General features: G+C 41.5%; 1 protein-coding gene across 1 annotated transcript in view; it reads left to right on the forward strand.

Annotated features, from left to right (window-relative positions):
• Nucleotides 1–12,894: 12,894 nt before the first annotated feature.
• Nucleotides 12,895–24,891, forward strand: part of ZYG11B (zyg-11 family member B, cell cycle regulator) — a 69,023-nt gene continuing 57,026 nt past the window's right edge. The window contains exon 1 of the mRNA XM_079776480.1: nucleotides 12,895–13,104. Coding sequence (XP_079632606.1) covers nucleotides 13,075–13,104 — 30 coding nt within the window. The 5' untranslated portion in view covers nucleotides 12,895–13,074. The remainder of the gene's footprint in view (nucleotides 13,105–24,891) is intronic.

Genomic DNA, 24,891 nt, shown 5'->3' on the forward strand with positions numbered 1-24,891 from the left:
AAGCGTTGCTGTAAATCAGACTCATAGGACACATGTACTGAAAAGGTTCTGAAGGTATCTTCAACTCCCTCATTTTACCGATGAGTACACTGGAGCTCAGCAATGAAAGGGACTTGTTTTTCAAAAAGGCAGATCCAAGTGTGTCACACCCATGTTGTAAACCAGTGGCTCCACATTGCCCACATCCTTCTTAGCTCAGCTCAGCATTGACCCCTGCTTACCACTTAGCTCATCTGGCCCCGACATACCACTGCACTTGATACCGCCCCACCTATGAAACCAGCCAAGCACTCTGACCCTCTCTTCTTCTCTGAACTCCTCGGGCTGTTTTCTCTCGGTGGGCTGTCCTTCCCACTTTTCTTCAGCCTCAGCTCAGACTATGACACCCTTGATACCAGCTCAGACATGACACCCCCAGTCCTTGCTGAGGACCCCTTTCTAACCATTACTGGTTGACAGTGGGCTTAGGTTAGCCAGCTGAGGTCTCCTCCACCTCTTGAAGCTCTGTGGTCATTACCTGTTTTTACAATGCCTGTTTTACCAGACGGTGAGCTCCTTAAGGGTAAAAACCAGAACTCAGGTCCCCACACAGAGCCAGGCACTTTGTAAGAGCTCAGTTTATCCCATTTGACTAATGATTTTTAAGGTGTCTTCCAGATATAACTTTCTGCATTTTGAGACTGTGGACTCCCAGAGAGCAGGGACTTGATGTTCTCTCCCTGTGTCTGATAACAGTAGGCACTCATTCACTACCCAGGCTGACTGTTCTAGCTGTTGCAACTGTAGCCATTCCCATAATGTGCTCCCTACCGGGTTCACTGCAGCATGCTCAGGGAAGTACAACTGACCCTGTGGCGGGATAGTAAGAAGCGAGGACTGGGCAAGTGGCATAGGGAGACTGAGACAAGAAAATTAAACAAGGCTAAATAGTTTGGGCAACGTGCAGCCAGCTTGTGAATCGAAAGACCTTATCCTCCCCAACCAAGGGCGCTTGGAAGCAAATGGTTTATACCTCTCCTCCCTAACTAGAGAATACATAGTTTAAATCACCCTGGTCAGGGAAATAGACCCAATTAATGCCATTTGTGCCAGCTAAACACAAGGACAGATGAAGTCTGGGGAACGAATAAGAAAAAAACCATTAAAGCCGGACAGACCTAAATAAAAGTAAAACAGACCAAAGAATAATCCCAAACTCCCCTATACATGAATTTTGATACATCAGCATATTAAAAATGTACCTGGGAAGCTGATAAATATTCTATTGAAACCCTTCCCTAAGATTCTCCCATGAAGGAAAAAAAAGGGTGGGGGGATAAAGAGCCCTTAGGATAAAGACTCAGTGCAAGCTCACTCTGGAGCACACCCATGCCCTTTCCCAGGCATGAACTTTTTATTTCTTCCTGAACTCCAAGGGTCCCCACGAGACTTGCAACCAGGGGAGCGGTGGCAGTGGTAGCTGGTTCAGGACTCAATCCCTGATCCTGTCTCCAAGGCCCCCTTTTCTCTGACTTCCCAGCGAGCTGACAGCAGCCACACCGTGGCTCATTTCTTTCCTAGAACATTTCCAGAGAACAAAAGCAGAGCACCGCCTAAGCTCTCTCCTGTTGTTTCTTCTACCCTAAGTCCCTCCTTTGTTTCACTGTCCCAGTTTTAATAAACATACTCTCAAAGTCACCTGGACTCAGATTATGAAATCTTTCCTACACAAAGTCAAGAACCCACACACTACAGACTGGTCTAAGGCACACCCATTCCAAGCCGGTCCCTTGGAGTAGGTCTGGTACCCAACAGGTTGCAACACCAAAGGTAAAGAAATCAAATTTCATGGTAAATCATCTCAAGTCTGGGCTGAGATTTAGTGCCTTCTAAAAAAGCTCACAAGATTTCAAATTGTTATCCTGAGGCTTTCTATCCCTACATGAGAACTGATACAAGTGGGTGCTCAGTACACGTTGACGAGTGAATCAATGAAAGGGTAAATTAATCTGGGCTTCTAAATGTAACCCAATGATGACTGTCAGTAAGAAGCATTGGTGTAGGAAAAGAGTTGTGACCAAATGTCACATAGTGTTCAAGATGAAGTATAAGCTCCTTACCTTTGCCCTGCTGTAATTTACTGCCCCAGCCTGCCTCTCCAGCTGTCTCTTCCCTTCTATGCATACTCTTTGTGTCTCATCCTAAACTATTTGTAGAGCCAAAATACATCATCTGGTTTCATGCTCCAGTGACTTAACACCTATTGTTCCCTATACCTAGAATACCCTTTCCTCCCCTCTTAATTTCAATCATTCTTATTTACCTTTCAAAGCTCAAGTCAAGTAGGACCTCTTCTAGGAAACCCTCTCTGACTGCTCCACTGGGCTGGATGCCTCCTTTGTGCTCTGGTAGGTGCCTGCTTCTTTTTATAAAAGTGCTGATCATATTGTTTTGCTGTTATCTATCCTTTTCACCCACAAGACTTGAGCACCTTGAGGGCAAAGACTGTGTCTTATTTATTTCTGTATCCTCAGTGTCTAGCATATGGCATAACACAGAGGAGAGGCACGTGGTCCAGTAGAAAGAATGCATAGGAGAAGAGTTATTATCATTAATCAGAGAATTTGCCACCCATAGAATTCCAGGTTTAAGAAGGGCTTTGTTACACCTGAAACTAATACAAAATAATATTGAATGGAAACTGTAATTTAAAAATTAAAAGAAGGGCTTTGCAAAGCCTCATTTAATATTTGCTGAGGAATAAATTATTTACGTGCATATGCCTTCGGAAAGGGATAGGACAATGAATAGTAAATGACAGGCAAGGATGCCTGGAAAAGTGGAATTTACACACATTCACACACACACACACACACACACACACACACACACACACACAGCTCATGGCAGATGCATCATTTGTAGTACATGGATGAATGACCCTCTAAAGAAGGGTATCCTGGGGACAAGGCCCTAATAGTCTGATTGGGATGACTGTTCCAAACTAGCTGCCACATCTTCCTTTCTCCCATCCCACTCTGGCAGAGAGTAGCAGAAGGGTTAAAGGCAAAGGAAAAAATTTGCACACAAAATATGAGACCTGGATCAGTTACCAAACCTGGGAGTCAAGTTAACTTATAACCTGGAGCAAGTCACTCCTCTCTCTATACTTCAGTTTCCTCATCTGTAAAATAGGGATAATAATATCTAGCTTGCAGAATAAGTGATAATAGTTAATACTCATATTACATTTATACTCTGCCAAGTCCTATTCTAAGAGCTTTAAATATAATAGTAACTTAATCCTCTCTAAAACTCTATGAGGTAAGTACAATTTTCATAGCAATTTTATAGATAAAGAAACAGAGACACAGAAATGTCTTTTCCAAGATCACACAGCTAGTAAGTATGGAGCTGGGAGTGAAACCCAGACAGACTGGCTTGCTCCAGTCTATGCTCTTAACAAGTACTCTAGTATTTCCTTTTAAAAATGTCTTATCTTTCAACTATTACATACTCCTGTGATTGGAAGGTTTTCTGTCTGAGTAGTCCAGGCTATTTTAAGATGCCCTAAAGGTAAGTTGGCTTTGCCTTCGTCTGAGGAACTGGAACAAGTTCTTAGCACTTCAGCCAGAGGGCATTCAAGGGATATGAGGATCCCATGAAATTAATTCCTCCGGTCAAGCCATGTTCTGGGCCCTGAAGACAGAGCTGAATGGAATCCACCCAATGCTCTCAAGGAGCTCACAGCTTAATTGGGTAGGTAAGCAACAGAGACAACCCTAGGATAGTGCTGCTATGGAGGGAAGCTCATAAGAGACATCTAACTTAGTTGTGGAGGGATTGATCAGAAAAGGCCTTCCAAAAGAGGAGGCACGTGAGTCTAGTATCAAAGGCAAGTGGAAGACATGTTTGAAGAAAGCAAGAAGGGTTTCTTGGCAGAGAGAATGCTATGAGCAAATATATAGGGGCTTCAATTAGCACTCTGTATTCCAAGAACCATGAATAGTTTAGTATGGCTAGAACAGAGCTAGGAGACATGAAACGAGAGTGCTGTTGCCCAAGGCATAGACAGAGGCCAGTTGGGAAAAGGGGTTTGACTGTGTCTGTAGAAGATGTAGAGCCACTGAAAAGTTCCAAACAGGGGTTTAATCCTATATAATAAAGCCCTAATATGCAAATCGACTGAACTGTGGAACAACCAGTAGCTATGATGCATACTGACCACCAGGGGGCAGATGCTCAATGCAGGAGCTGCCCCCTGGTGGTCAGTGCACTCCCACAGGGGGAGCACTGCTCAGCCAGAAGCCAGGCTCACGGCTGGCAAGCGCAGCAGTGGTGGCGGGAGCCTCTCCCACCTCCATTGCAGGTGGGTGCTAAGGAATGAGGGGTCCTGGACTGCGAGAGCCCTGGAATGTGAGAGGGATGTCTGACTGCAGGCTTAGGGGATTGGGCCTAAGCCAGCAGGTGGACATCCCCCAAGAGGTCCCATAGACTGTGAGAGGGCGCAGGCCGGGCTGAGCGCCCCCCCACCCCCAGTGCACAAATCCATGAACTAGGCCTCTAGTATGGAATCAAAAGATAATTTTGGTAACAAAAGGGGGTTGCGTTAGAGGTTTAAAACTGAAGACAGCTTTCAAACACATGAAAAGTTGCTCAACATCATTAGTCATTATGGAAATATAAGTTAAATCCACAATAAGGTACTATTTTACACCCATTGGAATACCTATAATAAAAATGATGAACAAAAACAACTGTTGGCAAAGACATAGAGAACTGGAACCCTCATACTAGTCCATTGCTGATAGGAATGTAAAATGGTGCAGCTGCTTTGTAAAACAGTTTAGCAGTTCATCAAAAAGTTAAATATAGCCCTAACTAGTTTGGCTCAGTGGATAGAGCGTCGGCCTGCGGCCTGAAGGGTCCTGGGTTCGATACCTCAGTTGCAGGCTCCCGGCCCTGGTTGGAGCATGTGGGAAGCAACCAATCAATGTGTCTCTCTCACATCAATGTTTCTCTCTGTCTCTCCCTCTCCCTTCCACTCTCTCTAAAAATCAATGGAAAAATATCCTCAAGTGAGGATTAAAAAATAAAAAGTTAAATATAGAGTTACCATATGACCCAACAATTCTACTCCTAGGTATATATACCCAAGAGAACATGCATGTAAGAAAGCCTCTTACATGCATGTTCACAGCAGCATTATTCTAAATAGCCAAAAAGTGGAAACAACCCAAATGTTCATCAGCTGATTAATAGATAAACAAAATTTGCTATATCCATACAATGGAATATTATTCAGTCATAAAAAGAAATGGAGCCCTGATACATACCACAACACAGATGAGACTTTAAAACATTGTGGAAGAATCCAGACACAAAAAAACCATATCATACGATTCCACTCATATAAAATGTTCATAGTACCCAAAGCCATAGAGATAGAATATAGATTAGTGGTTGCCAGGGGTTGGGATAGGAAGGAATGGGGAGTGACTCCTATTGGGTACGGGCCTCTGGAAGTAGTGGTGATGGCTGCACAATTTTGTGAATATACTAAAAACCACTGGATTACACACTTTAAAAGGATGAGTTTTATGGCATGTGAATGATATATCTCCTCCGCCTCCCAAAAAATACTGGTAGCAGAGTTACCAGTGAGGAGGCAGAATGGTCTAAGCAACATGCTTCACACAGGGGAACTCACACCCCTGGAGGTTCATGAGGACTTTACAGGGGGTATACAAGCATGAATAATCTCTACATCCTGAACTTCTATGTGCTCTTTCCTAAAATTAATCTGCCTCATAATGTGCCTTTTATTTCTCCTCTTTCACAGTAGCATTTCTCTCACCCTTAAAGGAAAGTTAGATGTCTCCCCTATCTTAAATATTACTATGAGGGTATTGCCCTGAGGGTAAAATGTCTGGAGCACCTTTGAAAGGGATAGCTTAAATCTAAAGGGCTTTAAGGGAGAGTCCCAGGACAGCAAAGCAAGAACATTCAGTAAGCAATTATCAAAGTGATAATAAAAAGTAGATGTCAAATTAAAAATGTGTGAGGAGGACCATAGATTCTACAAATTTTTCTAGAGGGTACCAGAATGTAAAAGTCTAGAATTACCTTTACCTTAGAATCATCTAGGGTGCTCAAAATGAAAAACTCCAGTTCTTGTGGTATGTCTAGACAATAGGATATTATTCTGCGCTAGAAAGTCATGCGCTATCAAGACATGAAAAGACATACAGGAAACTTAAATGCTTGTCACTTCTACCAAGTGAAAGAGGCCAACCTGAAGGCTTGATTCCAACTATATGACAATCTGGAAAAGGCATCTACTCGGTGTGACACTAATATCATGCATACATTGTCCACACCCATTGAATGAATAACCTCAAGAGTGAACCCTAATGTCAACTATGGACTCGAGGTGATTGATTGTGATGTGCCAGTTTAGGTTCATCAATTGCAATAAATGTAACATTTTAGTACATATGGTGTGGGATTTTGATAATGGGGGAGGCTATGCATGAGTGGAAGCAAGAGGTATTTTGGAAATCTCTATACTTGCCTCTCAATTTTGCTGTGAATCTAAAACTTCCATTAACAAATTAAAAGTCTTTTTTTTAAAAAAAAACAACCACCTCCTGTACTGGAGCCCCAGCCCAGTCTGGTTAAATTAGATTATTTAGGTAGTGAGCTAAGGCTGTGTAATTTTTAAAGCTTCCTAGATGATTCTAATATGAAGTCAGGATTGAGAACCACTTAAAGAAAGGCACCGGTGATAGGGATATCAAGGAAGCGGGAAAAGAATTGAGAAATCACTGTGATGCATGGGTAATAGTTACCCATGTTCTAACAGTAGTAGAACATGGGTAATTTCTTGGTTGTAAAGGGTGAAGGAGAGGAAGATATCAAGGATGACTGCCAGGTCACCCTTAAAAACTCATCTATGGGTATCTGCTTCTGAGATAGAGAGCACAAGAAAGGGGGAAAGTTTGGGGGAAAGATAGGGAGTTAATTTTTGGACATGTTGCTCTGAGAAACCAGTGGGATATCCAGATGGAGTTTGCTTTTGGCATTGGATGTGTAGATCAGAAGTTGGGAGAATGATTTGGGAGAAAAATTTTGGACTCACCAGAATATAGGGCTGGCCTCTCCTTGTCTACCTGAAGACATCAGAGAATTTGTTACCATTCAAGGAAAGCACAGAGAGTACAAAGGTAAAGAGATTGTGATGCATGTGTAGGATGTTTTCAGACAATAGACATGGAAACTGAGACGTGGGGTGGCTGAAATGGAAGGGAGAGTCATTAGGATTGAGATGATCAAGGAGCAGAGAGGCCAGAGAGCTAGATGAGTCACTGAGGTAAATATTGAAGTCACCCAAGTTGTTGTAGGATTGCAATAGCTCTCAAACTTTAGTATGGATCAGGATCAGTTGGAAAATTTCTGGGCTCCATACCTGGAGTTTCTGATTTTGTTGGTCTTTGTGACCCAAGAATTTGTATTTATAACCAAGTTTCCAGGTGATGATGATACTGGGGACTAAACTTTGATAATTACTGCAACAGAGTAAAGCCCGGGTCAGGTGTCTATGAATGTGTTTAGCGGTTGAGAACAATGAAGAGGGAGAGATACCAAACTTAAACAGTTGATTGAGAATGTGGCCCTGACCCTGGGACACTCCACCTAATGGACACATACTCCCCCCTGCCCTCTATACTAGCTCTACTTTGATTCTTTGTTCTATGGAATACACTTTACCTTGATGTTTGAATCAGAAATAGCTAAAGCCATCTTTATGCTAAAACCAGTAACTTCAGAGGGAAAAAGAAGATTTAACTGCCTTCTACCCCCAGAGTTTTTATTATGTGTTGAGGAATGAAGAAAGGAAATGGAGTCCCGGGTCTGGGTGAGGCCGTGGGCCCCTGGATCCGGGTGAGCCTGGGTCCCGGGTCCGGGTGAGGCCGTGGGCCCCTGGTTCCGGGTGAGGCCGCGAGACCCTGGGTCTGGGAGAGGCCACGCGCCCCTGGGTCCGGGTGAGGCCACGTGCCCCTGGGTCCGGGGGAAGCTAGATTCCGGGTCCGGGCGAGGCCGTGTGCCCCTGGATCCGGGTGAGGCTGGGAGGCTGGACCCCAGGCCCGGGAGAGGCCACGCGCCCCTGGGTCCGGGTGAGGCCGTGGGCCCCTGGATCTGGGTGAAGCCGTGCCCCTGGGTCCGGCCGAGACCAAACCAGAGGGAGTCGGACCTGCATTACCACCATTTGTCCACCATCCAGAGCTGAGGGGTCAGTGCCGACATGTACTCATAAGGAACTGGTGGACATTGATATTGGGTCTCAAAAGAACTGTTGGTCCAGAAAGAAACTCACTACAGACTGATTCATTTGCCTGTCAGCATAACTATTATTGCTCATCACACATTCAATTCTTATAAGTATATCTCTAGTGACACATGATTTCGCTCATCTAGGGGAAAGGATGAACAACATAGACTGATGAACAAGAACAGAACCAGAAACAAGGAGGCATCGATCGGACTATCGGGCCTCAGAGGGAGGATAGGGGAGGGTGGGGGGAGGGGGGAGAGATCAGCCAAAGGTCTTGTGTGCATGCATATGAGCCTAACCAATGCTTAAGTTCAACAGGGGGTTGGGGCATCCATGGGGAGGGGTGTGGGATGGGAATGGGGGGATGAGGACAAATATGTGACACCTTAATCAATAAAGAAATTTAAAAAAAGAAAAAAGAAAAAAAGAAAGGAAATGGAGCCCAGCCTATGTGACTCAGTGGTTGAGCCAGGAACCAAGAGGTCACAGTTGGATTCCCAGTCACAGCACATATGTGCCAGGGTTGCATTCCCAATAAGGGGGTGTGCAGGAGGCAGCCAAATGATGATGTTTCTTTCTCATCGATGTTTGGTTTTTTTTTTAAATATATTTTATTGATTCTTTACAGAGAGGAAGGGAGAGGGATAGAGAGTTAGAAACATCGATGAGAGAGAAACATCGATCAGCTGCCTCCTGCACACCTCCTACTGGGGATGTGCCCGCAACCAAGGTACATGCCCTTGACCGGAATCGAACCCGGGACCCTTCAGTCCGCAGGCCGACGCTCTATCCACTGAGCCAAACCCGTCAGGGCTCATCGATGTTTCTATCTCTCTATCCCTCTCCCTTCCTTTTGCTAAAAAAATCAGTTAAAATCACCAAACATATAAAAATATTTAAAAAGAAAGAAAATGGAAAAGAAAATACTAGGGAGGTCATTTATAGGTTAAGTGAATAAGGCAGATTTTTCAAATTAATGCTCTTTCTCACAATAAACATGTTTTGTGACTTTATGCAACTCTCTGAAATATATTTTACAAGCTTTAGGAGTTAACCTTTTCTATTTACATTAAAAGTCAGGAAAATAAAGGAAAAACTTGTAACTTATATTAAAAAGCAGAGCATGGTAAAATGTAATCTTACTAGAGAGCTCTGCCTCAGCCTGATTAGTCACCTAAGAAGGTTCATTTTATATCACTGCACTTATAGGTCCAAGGAGTTTGTTGCCTTTCTGTACAAAACCCTCTGTTCATTGTTTCTTTTTAATTAAAAAGAATGAGAAGATAGTTAATTGATTTTTAAACCACATTTCTCTTCTCTGGAGACATAATTTCTGATTCCACAGTCAGGAGTTTTCACCAGTTCCCCCAAGAGGTCTTGAAGCCATCATGTGAAGAGGATTTCCCAAGCACTATCTGATTTCTCAGAGTTCTTGTGTCTAATCTATAATAATAAAAGCCTAATATGCTAATTAGACTGGAAGACCTTCCAGACGAAGCTGGGGCTTCTAGCAGACGGGGGAAAGAAGACCTACTCTTGCACGAATTTTATGCATCAGGCCTCTAGTATTAAATATTAGCTACTTTCTGTCTACTCTGGAGGCATAGGTACCTAGTGAAATAGCCTCTAGCTAGAAAAATATAGAACCAGAATATTAGAATTGGTAGAGACCTTGGAGTTTACCCTCCTGACCACTCATCTCCTCAAGACATTTTACGAATAATCAAACCGCCCCAGGGAGAGGAAAGATTTGCCCAAGGCCTCAGTATCTCAAGGGTGTAAGCAGCCTTAATTAAAGGTACCAAATCCCACTTCCCCTGTGTCAGAGCCCGGGGCTAGAATTCAACCCTCTGATTCCTGGTACAGTGCTCCTCAGTCTCGTCTGGAGACAGTACACTGGTTTTGCTGTTCAAAGCATCTTCATTTGCCTTCTGGCACTAGGAAGGAAGGAGAGAGTAGGAGAGCAGCAATCCTAGTTCCTTCCTAGATTAACCTCACCAGCATCTTCTGGGAATGTGCTAGGATGCAAAATCTTGAGTCCCAACCCTGACTTAATAGATCAGAAAGCCTCGGGGAGGGACCTAGAAAACTCCTTTAACAAGTGCTCCAGCTGATTCTGATAGACACTAGAAGTTGGTGATGGATTATAGCAGAAAATTCTGTATCAGAAAGACCTTTTGTTCACCTGGTCCTTCCTGTCCTAGAGAGAAATTCCAAGGCTGTGCGATAGAAGAATGAGCTCTGGGGTCAGATTTAGCCCTTCCCCAGCTGATTGGTGATGTCTCCTATCTCTAAGCCTGTGTTCTCATCTATCAAATGGGAAAATAACCCTTTCTACCAGTCCCAGGGGGTTGTGGTGAAGATTAAATGTGAGGTTGGCTGGTAAACTGCTTTCTAAAAAACAGCGTGCTGTGATTTTGTGAGGGATTGCTAAAGTTTGTCTCTAGATTGCTACTTTTAGCTCTGAAGAAAAACCTCTCATACTACGTAGTTCTACATGGAGAGTAGTCAGCCCACCAACCAGGGTGAACTGCTAAGAGATGATGCTTATTGGAAACTTCTGCCCTGAGTCTTGGGTTCTGATGAGTGGTTGGAATGGAGCTCAGCACCTCATGCTCAGGAGTAGCCGGCTGAAATTCACCATACTCAGTAAGTTTGCTATCCCCTTATTAAATTGCTAAGGAGGAGCTTGTTTATTTTTAACTGGGAGTCTTTTTCATTATCCCACAAACTACAAAATACCGTAGACCGTTTAGAATGGTCCCCTCCCTTAAAGATTCAGGGCACTGAATGTTAAAAGTAACAGGAAATCCTGCCTCGGAAATAAGTGAGTTGTATTGAAATTTCTATCCCTTTGCTTTTGCACTTAACTTTCTTGAACCACTGAATTTTAGAATTAGAAGGAATCTGAATAATCATCAATTCTATTTTCTTACCTCCTTATAGAACTCTTACCTATCGTATTCCCAACATTTTGTCAATTTCCCCCCTTTTGCTCTTTTCTGGTAACCAAGAGTTTCCTATAAGTAGTCTATTTCATGCAGAATAATTCTTGCTCTTTGAATGCTCTTCCCTCTGTTGAACTGAAATCTATCTTCCTATAGCTTCCCATCCCCTCTTTGCCTCTAGCTTTACATTCCAGGACAAAATGGAATTGATATAATAATAATAATAATAATAATAATAATAATAATATCAGCTATCATTAAAATTATAAATAAATCTTTCAATTTCTGTAAACAATTGAGTTTCTGGAGAAATAAATTATTATAAAGTCCTGAATACCTTAAATTCAGTCTTGATTATAGTTAGAGAACAAAGGTTTAATAGCAGGACTTTTTAAAGGATACAAGTGTTTTTAAGAGGGTGGAGCACTGAATTAACCATTAACTTTTGTTTATATAGATAAGAGGAAACACTAATATATAATTACATACAATTTATCATTGAATTTAAGTTAAAGCTATATTTACTCTGAATCTTTCCTCATAAAGTTGAGTTTCTATGTTTATCAAAAGAACCAAAGTTTCCCAATATTTAAATGTTTATTTTAGTAGTTCCAAAGAATCTCAATTTGTAATCTTGAAATTATGAATTGTTATAGGGTACTACATTTGTTAGAGTGTTTGTTATAGAAAACAATGTTCACTTAAAGTTATAAGTTCTGTTTGCCAAAGGAGGTTGATTTTTTTTTTTTTTTAATCCTCACCGGAGGATATTTTTTTCCCATTGATTTTTAGAGAGAGTGGAAGGGAGAGGGACACCAATCAGTATAGTCAGTATGGTTTTGGATTCTTCTCCACTACCACCCCTCCAACCTGACCCACACCCCATTTTGCTGCAGGTTCAGAGTTAGAGAGTTTTGTCAGGTGAGTACAAGGAAAGGAGAGCAGAACTGGAGAAATGGAGGTTAATATCTGGGAATGCCTTTGATGATGGACAGTAAAATCTAAGCTGTTCAAGAAAGGAAGTGAGGACATAGGGTAGTGTGAGGAATAGTGAAAAGGTAGTAGGATCAATGGGTTTCGAGTCTTAGTGGAGTTGGGTATTAGAGGAAGAGAGCGAGAAAGGAAGGAGTTTTCGGTGGGATAGTTGGATGATTAAAATAGAGATTTTAGAGGGGTTGCAATTACTGGTAATGAAAAGATCTTAGGTATGAGTGTGGAAATGAGAGGCTGAGGCAAGCGTGATCACTAAAGGAGAGGAATTTGAGAGGCCAGGGCACTGGAAGAATCATCTAAAAGAATTGAAATCCCTAAGAATTAGGACAATGGTCAATAATCCCTAAGAATTAATGACAATGAACCAGAAGCACAGGAGTCTGTGACTGCAACGAACGAGTGCTGTCGTCTCCATAATGACGTAATATTTAAAGCTCTTTATTTTTAACGGGAGAATGGGATTTGAGGGGGTGTGGTTGCTTTAAGGGCCTGGTAGGGAGAGAAGTCCAAGGTGGGATGCCTGGTCCAGACTCCAAGGACGAGTCTGCGCAGTGAGAGTGGAGGCGGGGCCAAGCTCGGGCTCGTGTGCGAGGGCGGGGCCTCGCGGGGGCGGAGTCTGCGCTCTGGGGCCGCCGCCGCCGCCGCCGCCGCCGCCGCGGTGCAGCACCTCCAGCTTCAGAGGGAAGGAGGCCGCGGCCTGGGCCGAGCCTGGAGCCGCCGCTAGCCGCCGCTAGCCGGAGCCTCCTGGAGCCCCCGCGCCGGCTCAACCTGGGGGCGGGCTCAGGCCCGGCCCGCCGCCGAGCCCAGGACCGAGGCCGCATGCCCGAGGACCAGGCTGGCACAGCCATGGTGAGGGAGCAAGGCCTGCCTGAACCGCAGTCGCCCGCCACCCCGGCTCCCGCAGGCCTGCCCGGCCCTCGCTCGGGTGCCCCCCTCCGCGCCCCGTCTTGGCCTTACCTCCTTGTTACCGCCCCCTCGGTGGCCCGCTCCTCCTTCCCGGGGCTCCCGGCCACCTGCCGGGCTGACATCCCCCTGTTCCCTTTCCTCCCAGGTGACACCGGTTTTTGTGTTTTTGTTTTTAATCGCCCCCGGTGACAGCCTCTTTCGCGTTCCCCTCTGCCGCCCCCTCCTCGTCCTTTAACCCGACCTTCCTTTTCTGCTCTACCATTTTGCCTATAATTATCTCTCTTTGGGGAATCTCTACTACTTACCTCTTTTCCTCCCCATTTCCCGTTCCTGCGCGTTTTGCTCTCGCTTCTCACCCCCTTTCACCATTGCATCCCCACCGCCCCCTCCTTTCCGTATCATCTCTTCCCTGCGTCCTCTACCCTCCACGTTTCCTCTCCCCTTGATCCTCCCTCCCCCGTCTCTTAACAGCTGTCCCCATTTCCTTCTCCGGATTTCAGGGGTCTAAGCTGGAACAATTTGAAGGCAATTGCCTCGCTGGAGAGGTAGGGCGGGCAGATGGGAATTCGCTGGCTTTTCTTTTTGTAGAGGGGAAGGGCGATATTGGAGGTATTGGGGAGGGCCTCAAAGCCTTATTACCCTAGTGTCATTGCAAAACCCAAGTGGTAGTGTGTTTGGAATGATGGTGTGAGGCCAGCATGCATTCTAGATGACCTGATGAGATATGGAGCCTTTTGACAGAAACAACTAAAAATGTTTTGGAATGCATTTTTTATTTTGAGGGCTTTTTAGTGTGAAGGTACAGTTTGGAAATTTTCCAAATATTTACAGGTTTGACTATTACTCAGAACCAATGGCTTGTTTTCACTTGGAGACAGAGACCAGGGCTTCTAAAGACTGAAAATCAGGTTGGCAGTCAGATTGTGACAGTTCTCCTTAATACCTTCTAATGCCTTCGTTTGTTTTGCCCTCTCTGAATTTAGTTGGGAGACTCTTATATTTGCAGTGTTTCTCCTTCCGGTTTCAAAATAGGTTGAGGTTTCAGTTGGTTTTTCATTGAGTTGGGTCACTCATTGTTTGCAGGACCATACATTCATGAACATATTTCTCCATCATATGCAGTAATCTATATTTTGGTTTTTGGGAGGAATAAGACATTCCAGTCAAATCTAAGTCCTGGTAATCATGTTCTCCTAGAAGGCTAGTTAATTTCTATTTTTTTTCCTCCCATCTGTTTTTTAGGAAAGTGGTTTATAAATGAAATAATTTAATTTGTGAGCTTTTTCTAACTCACTGACTCTGCATTTTTGGGTTGCCATTCTCCTGTGTCTGCCTCCACAACAGCCTTCACATTCACAACCGATCACACTGTCATTGTGTTAACCTGTTTCTCCCCCTGAGATGTGAGTAATTGTAGACAGCAATTGTGCTTTACTTCTTTCTGTAATTCCCAGTGCCCACTTAAATATAATAAGGATATGTTCTGAGAAATGCATTGTTAGGTGATTTTGTTGTTTGATCATCAAAGAGTGCACTTATACAAACCTTGTGGTATAGCCTACACACCTAGGCTATATGATATATATATATATATATATATATATATATATATATATATATATATATACCATTGTTGTATGTGCAGTACATCATTGACCCAAATGTTGTTTGTTATGGAGTGCATGACTGTAGTAGAGATGTCTAAGACAGAGGCCATCAAACCTTACCATGAATCAAAATTAACTGGAGAGCTTGCAAGCTGCCATCTCCAGAGTTTGATTTATTAAGTGTGGAATAGAGCCTGAGAATTTGCATTCCTAACAAGTAACCCATGTCATGCTGATGTTCCTGGTCTGTGAACCACTAGCCCAAGATATAGTCCTAACAAATAACCCAGCAAATTGATGTTTCTCTCTCCTTCTCTCTCTAAAAAAATAAAATAAAAGCCTTAAGTCAGGGTAAGCTATAAAGTGATATATGTGTGTATGTGGCAAATATTTTAGTTAGTATGGTTAGGCAGCAACATTAATAGCTAATATTTATTGAGCATGACTGTAGAGACCCTGTTTTAAGTGACTTACATATTTTTTTTCATTTAATCCTCATAGCAACCCAGTGAGATAAGTACTAGATCTATGAATGTAGAGACCATGTTTATTTGGCTCATCATTGAATCTTTAGCATATACATAGTGCCTTATGCATAAGTGCTCAATAAATATTTCTTGAGTGAATGAATGACTTTAGGCATGATCAGAAAGAGAGGAAGGCTTGGTTGAGAAGGGGGCATTTGAACTTGGGTCTCAATAGGTGGGGCTTTATTGGATAAGAATTTGGGAAGGAAAGTCATTCCTGGCAAAGGTACCAGGTTGAATGTTGAAGCTGAGACAGAGTAGGCATGATGTATTTTGGGAAATATGTGACTCTAGATTGAGGGTGTGACTCTAGATCTAGGAGATGAGGCTAGGTGAGCCTATGGTCAGATCATGGAGGACCTTGAATCATAGATTCAGGAGTTTTGACCTCATTGTAAGACTGAGTTACCTTGAAAGTTCTTTTATGTGTGAAGGGATGTCATAATTAAGAGATTTGAAGGGATGATCACTATAAATCAATATGAAACACTAGAGGCCCAGTGCATGATTTAATCATGCACCTGGTGCACCAGCGGGCTGGCTGTCTGCCGGTGCACCAGGCCTTCCGAAAGCCTCAGGCGCGGCGGAGGCTTTCGAAAGGCCTTGTGCCAGAGCAGACAGCTGGCCAGCTCCCCCGCTTTGGCTTTTGATCGCGGGGGAGCTGGCCGGCTGTCTGCCGGTGTACCAGGCCTTCCGAAAGCCTCCGGCGCAGCCATGACATAGACGCTGAGCTCGCGGCACCAGTGGCGCTGCGAGCTCAGCGTCCTGCTGGCCCAATCAGCTACCCCGGCCACCCTGAGTCCCGCCCCCTGCGCCTCCTGCTGGCCCAATCGTGGGCGTAGCGGAGTGATGGTAATTTACATATTACCATTTTATTATGTAGGATGGTTTGGAGTGGGAAGAGCTATTGTACTCCTCTGGGTGAAAAATAAGTATGTGAGCTTTCTCCCTAGCCTTGTTATGGTGGTGGTGATTTAAACTGGAGGGAGGAGAATATAGGGAAATGAAATATGAAGATCTGCCACACCACTTTTAGTGAATTTTCCATAGAGACATTACTATGGAGTTGTACAAGAAACACAGAATCAGTAAGAGTTTTGCAATTCTACTCACTGGGCCTCAGTTTTCATATGTGTGCAGCCTTTAGGAATTTATGAGAATATTAAAACAAAGTAAATTTACTATACCAAAGTCCTTTATTTACAAACAGTAGGTCTCCCAAAGGTAATGTATTAGGTCATGTAGAGAGAATCAGTACTTTCCAAACTTACTCAATTTTTTAAAATTATTCTTAGAGAGAAAGGAAGAGAGAGGGAGAGGAAGAGAAAGAGAGACACATTGATGTGAGAGCAGAACATTGGCTGCCTCCTGCATGTCCCCTACTGGGGATCAAGCCCTTGGGCATGTGCCCTGACCAGGAATTGAACCGGCAATTCTTCTGTGCCCAGGATGACGCCCAATTAACTGAGCCACACCAGCCAGGGGGCAAACTTATTTAATTTTAAAAATATTTTTTGTGTGGTATGAGAAAGGAGTGATTTTAAGTAAAATATATTTTATTTTAAATTACATGTATAATTTATTTAATAATACATTGAGCAAAATACATTAAAACAAATTTCCTCTTCCTATTTAACAAATGACACATTAATATGAGGTAAATCATTGTCATATTTTAAAATGAATATATATTACAATGTAGAATGAACTTAATTATGTTTATGTTATCAAAATAGATAATAACTGACTTTCTAACCTTCAATTTGGAATTCTTATATTTTTGTACTTAAAAACAATAGGTTTTTATAATTGTTCTGTTTTGTTTCTAAATGACAGACTAAAGGGAATGTTTCCATGCTGCTACTTGAAAGCCTATCTCCATAAATAAAACATTGGAAGCATGGATAGTTTATATCCAATAAATGAAGATCCTAATGGGATATAGCTATCACCACATTTTTTTTTTTAATGCTTAAAAAACACTAAGCTATCTTGCCCTGGCCAGTGTTGCTCAGTTGGTTGGCCTTTGTCCTGTGGACCGAAAGGTTGCTGGTTCGATTCCTAGTCAGGGCACATGCCGAGTTTTGGGCTATATCCCTGGTAGGGGGCATGCAGGAGGCAGCTAATTGATGTTCTGTTCTCACATCGATGTTTCTCTCTCCCTCTCCCTTTCTCTCTCTCTAAAAATCAATTAAAAAAATAAACACTGAGCTATCTTAATGTAGTACCATTTAAGAATCCTGATCAGATAAATGCATTCATTTACTTGTTTCATCATCAATGTAGCTAATGTTTCTTGTCTTTAACCAATAGTTCATTATAAGAATAAAAATAATTTTAATGCGATGATCAGTGTTCAGATGAAGTTATAACAGTTGAACCACTATAATATTATGAGCCAGTCTTCTAATTTTTATTAATTCACTTATGTGTAGCAGATAAAATTTTGGATACTCTCAAACTATTCTGTTTTTTAAAGGAGAAAAAATGTAATAATTATTTTATTAAATGGTTAAAAATATGCATATTGAGATAGACATCAGTATTGAATTTAATGATGTGAGCCATTGGGAAATGCTGGCTAGACCACTACTTTTTTAATTGGTTCTAAAGCTAGCCCTTAAAAACACATTTAACCAGTAAGTGGCAGAAATAGTCATCATTTATAGTGGAATAAAAGACATTTTTAATGTGAATAGTAATTAAAATAGGAAAATAATGTTAAAACAATGTTCTTGAATACTGGGACATATATTTAGAGGAGCATGATCTCATACAACAGCTTTCATTTAATGAGCACCCAGTGTGTCAGATGGTATACTAATTAATCTTCACAGTCCCATAAGGTTGATAATGTTTTTTCATTGCACACATAAGAATACTGAGGCTTTGAAAAATCAAATAACTTTCCTGAGATCATAAAGCTATTAATGACAGCAGGATTCATGCACAGGATTCTCTGACCCCTAAGCCTATGCTGTTTCAAACACATTCCCTGGGCTCTTATGTGGTTGTAGGAATCTAAACTGAATTCATGCATTTAAAATACTTGTACCATTGTTTCCACTATAAAAGTAATTCATATTTATTGAAAAAAAATTGGTCAAAGGGTATGTACAGTTTTATGGTTCTTGATCCATATTGCCAAATTGCCTTCTACAAAGCACTTGAAGCAGAACATCAGATGTTGATGGCATTCTGTCTTTAGCATTTAGATACCTTTTGAACATTGAAAGCTTGTGAGATATGACAGGAATATACTTTCAGAACACATTAATTTGGGGGGAAAAGCAAAAGGCTGGTAGGGATTCAGTATTATTTTAAAATGATGCTGCTCTTAATTCTAACAGCATCTATTATGCATTAAAAACAGCATATATTTCAAGATATTATTATATATAGAGAGAGCATACTTGGTATGAATGTGGATTTGTAGACTTTTTTATGGTGCTAAGGAGCCTGCCATTTAGACTCCACTAGTTTACAGTGTTCTTATAGTACTGCTATGGCCACACAGGCCGTACTGTACAACTCAAGTGGCAACCACACATATGGATAACAGTGGGTCTACAAAGATCTGTATCCTGTGTACTTGTTAGTGTCTAGGACATAGTAGGGGCTTAGCAAATAGTTGTTGAAGGAAAGTGTCTTGAGTATTATATTAGGACCCTTGTGATCTAATCGTTCAATGAATAATCATTTTATGAAAAAAAGTGTTTTCAACCCTAGCCGGTTTGGCTCAGTGGATAGAGTGCTGGCCTGAGGACTGAAGGGTCCCGGGTTCGATTCTGGCCAAGTGCACGTACCTTGGTTGCAGGTTCCCTGGCCCTGGTCAGGGTGTGTGCTGGAGGCAACCGATGTTTCTCTCTGTCTCCCTCTCCCTTCCACTCTCTCTAAAAATCAGTGGAAAAATATCGTTGCGGGACGATTAACAACAACAACATAAAAGTATTTTCATCTTATACTCTGTAATACTAAACACACATTATGCTGTTTTTCCTGCTTCTGAGTTTTGCTTACACTATTTCATTTTTCCTAGAATGCTGTCCCCCTTCCTTACTATTTAATCTTCATGTGTTGCCTTAAACCAGGGATTTTCAACTGGTGTGCTGCGGCAGGCAGGCACAGTGGTGTGCCGCAAGAAATTATAAAACATGCAATACCTTACTATTTAGTTAGTGGCACTGATCTCTTTTCCCTGTCAAATAAAAAAAATGACAACAGTCAATACAGCAATAGCCATCCAATGTGAATTAATCAAAATTACTAGCATACCTATTTTTTATCATATCGGCAAAAAATATAGCATATTTTTTATGTGCTGCAGAATTTTAGTAATTAGTTTATGTGTGCCATGAGATGAAAAAGATTGAAAACCACTGCCTTAAACGTTACCTCCTTTTTGAAGCCTTCAGTTACCTTCAGGCAGCCTTGTATACTTTTTTCCATATGCCTTTCCTGCACTTTGTATATGTCTTGGTTACAACAGTTATTCTATGGTGGTAGTATTTTTTAAAAAAAATTTTTTTTTTTTGAGAGAGAGAAACATTGATTTGTTCCACTTTTTTATGCATTCACTGGTTGCTTCTTGTACGTGCCCTGACTGGAGATCGAACTCACAATCTTGATGTATTGGGAGGACACTCTAATCAACTGAGCTACCAGGCCAGGGCCAGTATTGTTCATTAACAAGTCTCGCTGTCTCTCCAGATTGTGAGCTCTCTGAGGGCAAGGACAGTACAGTGTTTTATCAGTTTCAAGTCTTAAGCACTTTCCATAATGCCTGAGACATACTAAGAAGATAAATATTTACTTATTGAAAGAATGTATTTGTAGAGAATTGAATAAGGTGATGTTAACTGAGATGTGAGTTGTAAAAGAGGGCAAAAAAGGTGAACACTGTCCATAGGTACCCTGAGGGGGAAAAGAGGTTTGATGGGTAAGAAATGTTGGATCAGATACTAACCTAAATGGTACTTTTGACCTAAGATACATATTTCTGTCCAGAAGAGTTGAGCTGGAGTTAGGAAGGAAGCCAAGTGATTTCAAGATGAATTGCAAAACAATATCCCTTTGTATAAATACTTGCAAATTACTTGTTTATAATTTGTGGAGGTGTCCTTTCAGAGAATAGAATATTTAAACACAGACAGTAAAGACTCGGTTACAAGGTAAATTTAGAGGGGTGGTTAATCATTTAAACATTTTGTTAGCTCTATAAAAAGATCTTTTGTTTTTTTTCTTTTTTCCTGTCTCCACTTCTGTTTTGTATAAACATTTTTCTTAGCTCTCCAGCATCTTAATGCCTGTTCAATGTCATATTCTCCTTTTCTAAAGGCATTTTTAAAAAGTTTGAATGTTCTTGGTTATGTATTGTCATTTACTTTTCATGGGCCTTGTAACCTTTGGCAAATCATTTCACCTCTCTATGCCTCCATTTTTTTTTATTCTAATGAAACAGTTGTATTAAATCCTCTCTGCCATCCCTTCCACCTCTTAGAAAAATGTAAAACTCTGGCAAGTTAAAGGTAAGTATTATAGTAGAGTGGGTATGTTCTATTAGTTATAGTACTATGGGATAATGGGAAGCTGCTTTTATAACTTTAAATTTTGTATACACTTGAGCTCTTATTTCCATGAATATATTACCCAACTTTCATACCGGAAACTATTCAGTTATGTTAATATTTGCATAGTACTTTAGTATTTTAAAGGCATTTTCATATACATCCCATCTATCCCTCAATACCATTTTGTGATTGTCAAGATAGAGGTTTAGCATCAATTTTACAAATAAGAAAACTGAGAAGTTAATTTATTTTCCCAAGGTCACACAGCTACTAAGTAGCAGAGCCAGGACTGACTACAAGCCCAGTGCTTTTTCCATTATTAACCTGGCTTCTCTGTTTACCATATTCTGTTTCAAAACTTATGCTGAAAGTTAAGAGGAAAATGATGCTAAAGTATCTCTTTGAGTTAGTGATTCCTATGATCTACTCAATAGCTCAGTGATTATTGACTTGAATTTTTTGTTTGTTTGTTTCTTGGAATAGTTTTGCTACATGTGCTAAGATGGAAGGGGATTTATTTACCTTACCAGGCCATGATCTCTTATAGATGGAACTCCAGCTTCTTGTCCTTTGGCACATAGTCATTTGCCGCACTGGCCAGTCCATGAAATGATACATGCAAGAAGCTTGTCTTACCTGCATTATTTGACATCTAGGGATCTCTGAAAGTAGTTGGTGGTTTTTTTTTTGTTTGTTTGTTTGTTTTTTTTAATTGTTTAAAGTATTACAAATAGTAGTACATAGGTCTCCTTTTTTTTTTTCCCCCCCAATTGACCTTCCCCCAGCCTCTCCTACCCCAGTTGGTGGTTTTTAAAACAGAAAAATAACTTCCCACTGTTCATGCCAAAATAGTTTATTATATTTATACCCTTGAATACAATATATATTTTAATCCTCACTTGAGGAGTGAGGACATTTTTTCCATTGATTTTTAGAGAGAATGGTAGGAAGGGGTGGGGGAAACATTGATGTGAGAGAGATACATCGATTGGTTGCCTCACACATGCGCCCTGCCTGGGGGTGGGGATTAGACCTGGACCTGCAACTCAGGTACATACCATTGACTGGGAAGCAAACCTGCAATCTTTTGGTGCGTGGGCTGACATTGTAACCACTGAGCAATACCCACCAGGGTGGTACTATATTCTTGACTTTTTTCCTCATTTGTGAAATGACTGTGTTTGGGGAAGGAGAAGGTAAATGGATTATATGTATCTAAGGTTATATTAGTGTTTATCCCTAATAACTTGGTTAAATCAGTAGTAGAAAGTATAAGGAAAAAAAAACTCCCATAAATGAAGGAGGGATTTCCCATGCAGTACTACAAAAATGAGGAGTCAAAGATTGTCCAATAGCTGAAATTTCTTGTACCCATTAACTCAAATGACACTTGTCTGCCTTTCAATCCCATTGTTTAATTTCAAGGCTGGACTTGGGGCTTATATTTCTCGCTGGACATACAGTCTCTTTCTCTAGAGGGAAATAAGTATTTTAAATACACCTAACAATAGATTTGTGCTTGATTTATCATTTATTCATTCAATAAACATTTAGTGTCCATTATGTGGTAGGCATTATTTTAGGTTCTGGCAATAACAAAACATAGTGTTTGTTTTATGAAGTTTATATTCTATAATAATAGCTAACATATCTTGAACAGTTAATATGTGCCAATCACTGTTCCATGTTTCTTTCTCTTAGAATTTATTTAATGCTGACAACAATCTTATGATATAGTGACTATTAGTGTCTGCATTTTACAGATTTTGAAACTGAGGTGCGGGGAGATTAAGAACTTTGCCTAAGGTTACATAGTTTTTTATAAATGGTAGAGCTGACATTTTAATCTAAGCAGTCTGACTCCCAACCTCACACTTTTCACCACAGTATTACACAGCCCTGCAGAGAGATGTCAATACAAATTTTATTTATGTCAACTTTATAATCTTTATAATCACCTGGTTTTTGGCCCAACCTAAAAAAAAAAAGGCCGAAACCGGTTTGGCTCAGTGGATAGAACGTCGGTCTGCGGACTGAAAGGTCCCCGGTTCGATTCCGATCAAGGGCATGTACATTGGTTGCGGGCACATTCCCGGTAGGGGGTGTGCAGGAAGCAGCTGGTCGATGTTTCTCTCTCATCGATGTTTCTAGCTCCTATCCCTCTCCCTTCCTCTCTGTAAAAAAATCAATAAAATATATTTTTAAAAAAAGTCATCTAGGGATAAAAAAATGGAGCACTATCAGAGCCATTTTCTTCTACTGGAGGATTTATCAGTTTTAGGAACCTTTCAGACGGGAGATGAGATTTTGAACCTGATTCATAAGTTGGAACTGAGATAGCTACATAAAACCAGGATTTTAAATTGCCTATAGCCTTAGCGACAAGGTAGACCAAAAAATATCTGCCTGATAGTGTAAGGAGATAAAGAGGCTTGTTTGTCTTGGTATAAACTCTGGATTGGAAAACTCTCTTCTTGAGGATTTACAACCATGAACTTCCTGTCCTATGTATCTGAAACTTAAATTTATATTACTTGCATAAGATTGTGTCTAGTAAGTGAGAAAGGAACATTTACTTAGTAATTAATTACTCCATCAGGCATTATGCTGGGGGTTTTTGAGCTTCATTATAACAATAGCATACTGAGATAAGTATTAATATCCCCATTCTACAAAGGACAGAACTGAACGTCAAAAAAGCTAGATATTTTGCAGTATAATACACTATAATTCAAATCCAGGTGTAGTATTCTTCCTGCTAACCACAATGCCTCTGTCAAAGTGTCTTCATTTTTGTGTCTCAGTTTCCTTATTTATAAAATTAAAGATGTAATATTTTTCCTTTCACTTCATAAGGTTATTGTGAGTATCAAATAAAGGATATGGATATGCTTTGTTTACTATAAGACATTGTTACCAGCATCTATACTAATAAAAGGGTAATATGCTAATTAGAGTGGACATCTTCCAGACTTCCTTCCAGACAAAGCTGCAGCGGCTGTGAGGGCCAAGGCTCAGGCAGCCGTGGGCGGCTGCGAAGGGCTGAGGCTCACGCTGGCAGTGGCAGCAGCAGCAGGGTAATGGGGGTGGTGCCTTCCCCTGATTCCCCTGATCTCACCTTCCGCAGAGGGAGGCCAGACTGCGGGCTGAGGCAGAGGTGGTTAGGGGCGATCAGGCCAGCAGGGAGGCAAGTTAGGGGCAATCAAGTCAGCAGGGGGCCAAGTTAGGGTCAATCAGGCCGGTAGGGGGGCAAGGTAGGGGCGATCAGGCTAGCAGGAGGGCAAGGTAGGGGTGATCAGGCCGGCAGGGGGGCAAGCTAGGGGTGATCAGGCTGGCAGGGGGGCAAGCTAGGGGTGATCAGGCTGGCAGGCAGAGGGGTTAGGGGCAATCAGGCAGGCAGGCGAGCGGTTAGGAGCCAGCAGTCCTGGATTGCGAGAGGAATGTCTGGCAGTCAGACATCCCCCGTGGGGTCCCAGATTGGAGAGGGTGCAGGCCAGGCTGAGGAACCCCTCACCTCCATGCACAAATTTCATGCACCGTGCCTCTAGTTATCTATAACGTGTTTTTCCTTATGATTAACCAACAGAGAAACCTCATACTCAGTTATTATAAAGTCCACAAGGTTGGTCTTGAGTTAAAACAATTTTAATATTTTTTATATCAGATGTAATGGTGCCATGAGGAGAAATAAAATGAGTGATGTGCCCTGACCAGGAATGGAACTGGCGACTTTTTAGTGCATAAGACGACACTCAACCAACTGAGCCCCAACAGCTGGAACATCCATATTCTTGTTAAAGCAGATGTCTATAAAACTTTCCACTGTAACTTGGGAAAAAAGGGGTGGGTAGGCTATGAGGTTTTTTGTCTCACCTAAGTGGGACAGACAAAAGACATTTAAGAACTACTAACTTTCTTTGAACTCATAGTCTGGAGGGGAGACAGCATCTAAACGAATAAAAGTTATACAATGGATAACTAATAGAACTATATACAAAATGTAGTGTGATTATATCTACTTGTGTT

Source organism: Cnephaeus nilssonii, assembly GCF_951640355.1.
Source record: "Cnephaeus nilssonii genome assembly, chromosome: 7".
NCBI classification, from domain to species: domain Eukaryota; kingdom Metazoa; phylum Chordata; class Mammalia; order Chiroptera; family Vespertilionidae; genus Cnephaeus; species Cnephaeus nilssonii.